Source organism: Penaeus chinensis, chromosome 2 (genome assembly GCF_019202785.1).
Source record: "Penaeus chinensis breed Huanghai No. 1 chromosome 2, ASM1920278v2, whole genome shotgun sequence".
Classification (NCBI taxonomy): Eukaryota; Metazoa; Arthropoda; class Malacostraca; order Decapoda; family Penaeidae; genus Penaeus; species Penaeus chinensis.
Window position 1 is genome coordinate 42,315,544 of NC_061820.1, and position 5,000 is coordinate 42,320,543.

General features: G+C 36.7%; 1 protein-coding gene across 1 annotated transcript in view; it reads left to right on the top strand.

Annotated features, from left to right (window-relative positions):
- Positions 1-5,000, top strand: part of LOC125034982 (sister chromatid cohesion protein PDS5 homolog B-A-like) — a 63,521-nt gene that overhangs the window by 18,443 nt on the left and 40,078 nt on the right. Inside the window, exons 4-10 of the mRNA XM_047627031.1 lie at positions 286-470; positions 602-809; positions 956-1,081; positions 1,331-1,464; positions 1,681-1,818; positions 4,201-4,585; positions 4,809-5,000. The exon at positions 4,809-5,000 is cut by the window's right edge and continues 30 nt beyond it. Of these exons, the coding sequence (XP_047482987.1) occupies positions 286-470; positions 602-809; positions 956-1,081; positions 1,331-1,464; positions 1,681-1,818; positions 4,201-4,585; positions 4,809-5,000 (1,368 nt within the window). The remainder of the gene's footprint in view (positions 1-285; positions 471-601; positions 810-955; positions 1,082-1,330; positions 1,465-1,680; positions 1,819-4,200; positions 4,586-4,808) is intronic.

Here is a 5,000-nt window from a genome sequence, read left to right on the forward strand (position 1 = left end):
GATGCTTTTTTTTTTTTTTCCTTTTTTTATATATATATATATAGTCTTATGCAAAAGAAAATACTCATACTTGATAAAACAATAGCTGAGGAAAATAAACATGTAACAAGGTAAGTTATTTGATTTGTATCTCTTTACTTTTACTTGTAGAATTTAGTTACCTTGGCAGTTTTGCCCATGTGTGAACCAAAACCTTACATTTTGTCAACCAAGGTGACTGTTTGTTTTTGTTTTTTTTGCTGTTTTTTTGTGATTAAAAAGTAGTAATTTAGCATATCTTGTCAGACCCTCTTCATGTTCCTGATCAAGCAACTGGGAGGACTGAAAGACCCAAAGGACCCTGCCTTTAAGCGCTACTTTTACCTTCTTGAAAACTTAGCATATGTCAAATCATTCAACATGTGCTTTGAGCTGGAAGATTGCCAGGAAATCTTCTGCAAACTTTTCAAACTTATGTTCAATATAGTCAAGTAAGTATTGGGGATGGTGAATTTGTCTTATGATATTTTGTACTGAATTTTGAATTCTTAAATATGGTTTCTTTTTTTCAACAGAAGAATTAATATCTTTTGTTTATGCTAATTAAAAATTCTTTTGACAGTGATGAACACAGTGGAAAAGTTAAGTCTTTTATGCTAGACGTCCTGTGTCCACTTATCAATGAAAGTGACGTTGTCTCCAATGATTTGCTGGATATTATTTTATCAAATGTCCTAGAGCCAGCTAAATCACAAAGGAAGAATGCTTACCAGTTGGCCAAAGACCTGGTGGTTAAATGCTCCGACACACTTGAGCCCTACATTCAAGCTGTAAGTAGTTTCATCACTATCTTGATGTTTAGCCAAAGCTCTTTTGTAATATATAGGTATTTGGAAGCTGGATGTAATTGATTCTGTATGGTATTACACATTTACACATGTTATTATTATTTGTTAATTGTGTGAATCTTTTGCAGTTTTTCAACCATGTGCTCATATTAGGTCGTGAAGAGAAGACTTTGACCATCTCTCAAAAAGTTTATGATCTCATATATGAACTGAATCACATTTGCCCATCAGTGCTACTAGCAGTTTTGCCACAGGTATGTATTTCCTTTTTTTGATGTTGATTGCAGATATATTTGATTTTGTTATTTCAAGGAATTCAGGGCATTCATACGTAAGCTAATGATGAACATATAATATTTTAATTGTCATGAGTAATGCATAGAGGTGGCAATATTTACTCCAGAAAAAAAAATATAGTAAAGATGGGAATTTAATATTTATTAAGTAAAGTAATAGTCCTGTTGACTAGAAATAGATGCTCAACTCTGTATTTACGATTTTAGTTGGAGTTTAAACTGAAGAGTTCTGATGAAGAGGAACGGTATGGATCTGTCTCCTTGTTGGCTCGCATGTTTTCTGAGAAGGACTCAACACTGGCACTTAACCATAAGCAGTTATGGACAGCTTTCTTGGGAAGGTAGGAACAAAACTGAAATTACATTCTTGAGAGTATAATGATTGCTTCCTTAGATGATATACATTTCTGAAACCATTGATTTAAAAAACTTGCATTTATTATGAGATTCCTTATTTGTAAAGATATGCAAATATTTTATTTCGATTTTGAAGCACCATATATGTATATATTTGCATACTTTTATCAACATGCCATACCTTCTTTTTTTTTTTACAGATTTAATGATATTAGCATAAAAATAAGAACCAAATGTGTACAGTATTCTATGCACTTCTTACTGAATCATCCACTCCTACGCAAAGACATCACAGACACATTAAAGTTAAGACAACATGACTCGGAAGAGAGTGTAAGGTGAGTGGTTCATGGAGAATGATGTAGTCAAGTTGAGCATGTTTTTGTTTTTAGGATGAAAGTTTTTCAGGCACTAATTTTTTTCTTTTGGGGGGGAGGGCAGGGGGGGATTGATTGGATACTGAATATCAAATACTTCCAAGGTGTTCCACGTTTGTTTTTAGAATTTTGCTTGAATGGATAAGATAGTAGATTTTAACCCACTGATGCTGGGCTCAAGCTCTGTCTGCAATATTTCTTTGGTTCTGTTTTGTTAATTCTTTTCACTTTGTGGATGCACAAGTGCTTACTAGGCCTACTAGACTGTACAGGTGCTTACTACACCTGCTCAACCTCATCTGTTTACCCTGCTCCTTAAATTTTAGGGGGTAGGGATCTGTTGCTATTTCTATTTGCACTGCTATTATCATAATACATAAAAATAATGATAATTATAGTAATAGTTATAATTATAATGACAACAAGAATGATTATTATTATTATTAGTAGTAGTAGTAGTTGTATAGTTTATGATGATGAGGTTACTATTATAATTATTATTATTTTTTTTTGTTATTATTATTATAATTAACATCATTATTATTGTTGTTATTATTATTATTATTATTATTATTATTATTATTATTATTATTATTATTATTATTATTATTATAAAAGTGCTAGTAAGAATGATATTATGATAAAGTATATTTTGTTTCTTGAAAAATTAAGGAATGTGATAAACAGTTGAGGTCAGGTAGGCCTAGTAATTGATTCCTTGGTGACTCTAGTGCTTATGGAACTACTTATATCTAAAACAAAACCACAGTGGAAATTGTATGTACTTAATATGTCAGTTAGTTAAAACTAAGAAACTGTGTTCCTAGTACAGACACTAAATGGTGTTAAGTTTAAATCTTTGACTTTTAACAGTCTTATGCAGGATTTAGATCTAACATAAATAGATGATATAAGTTTCATTTATATATTTTTTTTTCCCTTTTTCAGGTATAAAGGGGGGGTTTTTGGCCTTTTGTTAAAAAATTGCAAAGAAAGATTTTAGCTTTTTTTGGGACGTAAAGGGCCCTCTTTAATTTTTTTAAAAGAGAGAACACTAGATAAAAAGGTAATTATTATTAAACATTATTAGATTAAATAGGCCTGCTAAGATATATTTTTACATGGGGGTAAAGGTGGTCTCATGTGTAGTGATTTTTTATATCGCATGCGCTGATATTTTTGGTGCTATTATTTATCTTGCATGGGGTGGTGGGTTATTTATTAAAGAAAGAAAGACAAAATGTAAATAGTTTTCTTTCTTTGTTTAGGTGTAGTTGCCTATGTAATTTATGTTGGTCGTTGTCAAGGAGTGTTGTTGTTGGGTGTTGTCTGTTGTGGCATGTTGGTTGTTCGGTTTCTTGTTCTGTATATGAGGCTATGGTGGGGTGGGGCATTTGTTCTACAAGTAAACAGGTTGTGTCCTGACGTTGCATCCTGAACAAGGCATGGCACACTGTATCGGGTGTGCAATTTGTCTGGTTGAGGCAGGGTGTTCGTGTAGGGGTATTGATTGGATGAGGTTTTGAGGTGGGTTGAAATCGTGATGTAGGTGGATTGTGGGTGGTATGGGTATAATGGGGTTTGTGGGGTGGCGGTAGTACGGGGATGTTGGTAGTTTGGGTTGGCGTGATTGACGGTACGGGACTATGGTGCAGATACCGGGTATGTGGTCTTAAGTCGAGGTGGGGGACTTGGCGGGATTTGTAAAGGGGTGTGGCGGGGGAGGTGGGGTAGTAGGGCTGCTGTGGGCTGTTGACCAGACGCCATAAGCACGCGAAAGTGGAGCAGGTAGGCGGTAGACGGAAGAGGAAGCGGGAGGAAGAGGAGAGGAGAGGTCGGAGGAAGAGGACGAGGAGCGGAATGCGGAAGAGGAGAAGTAGGCAGAAGAGGGGAAGAAGAGGAAGACGAAAGAACGCCGTGACAGTAGGAGAAGAAGAAGCACGAAGAAGACAGCACGGGGTGACACAACATGAAGAAGAAGAAGAAGAAGAAGAAGAAGAAGAAGAAGAAGAAAAAGAAGATTCTTCCTCCTCCTCCTCCTCCTCCTCCTTCCTCCTTCCTCCTCCTCCTCCTTCTTCCTCCTTCTTCCTCCTCCTCCTTCTTCCTCCTCCTCCTCCTCCTCCTCCTCCTTCTTCCTCCTTCTTCCTCCTCCTTCTTCCTCCTTCCTCCTCCTCCTTCTTCCTACTTCTTCCTCCTCCTTCTTCCTCCTTCTTCCTCCTCCTCCTCCTCCTCCTCCTCCTCTTCCTCCTCCTCCTCCTCCTCCTCCTCCTCCTCCTCCTCCTCCTTGTTCATGTGCTTGATTATTTTGTAGACATGGGTTCAAACATTAATGTTTTCTTCCAGATTACTAGTAGAACGTCTCCTGAACACTTGCTTGGTACCATATCAACTGCCTCCAGAAGACCGAATGAAGAAACTTTTCTATCTCTATGCTACCATTGATGACAATGCTTCCAAGGCCTTTATAGAACTCCAGAAACATCAGTTAGCTGTAAGGAAGAATGTTGCAGAGCTTATTGAGCTACATCGGAAACCTCAGGATGAAGAGAGGGATCGTGAAATAGCATACCGTTTGGGACACCTCACCAAGTTCCTTCCTGATCCGCTGAAGGTGCAAGAGTTTCTTAGAAAGTTCTCACAACACCTCAATACTGATTCTCAGTTGTTGTCACTGATGGAGACTGTTGTGAGCCATGATGTATCCTGCAAAGATAGTGTTGATGCTGTTGTAAGTTGACAAACTACTATGGTTTTCCTTTAAGTGTTAGATATGGATTTTTCAATGATCACTGATGATATAGGTGATTGTTTTCTGAATATTATTTTTCATTTATTTATTTATTTTTCTTCAAAATAACTAACTTGAAAAGAAACCTGTATTGCATTTGACATACTTCAAAAGTTTTGTTCGGAAGTGAAAAGAAGACTTATCTTCCGTCTCTTCATTTCAGACCCAAATACTAAAGAAACTAGGACAGCCAGTAATGACCAACTTGTACTACAACACCATCAAGATGCTGCTAGAACGTGTTTCAAGTGTGATGGTAGACAGGGTAGCACTTGATGCTTTAGTTAGCATGGTAGAAGGTGCACTGAATGGGGATCCAACAATTTTGGATACACTCAACCTTACATCTGATATT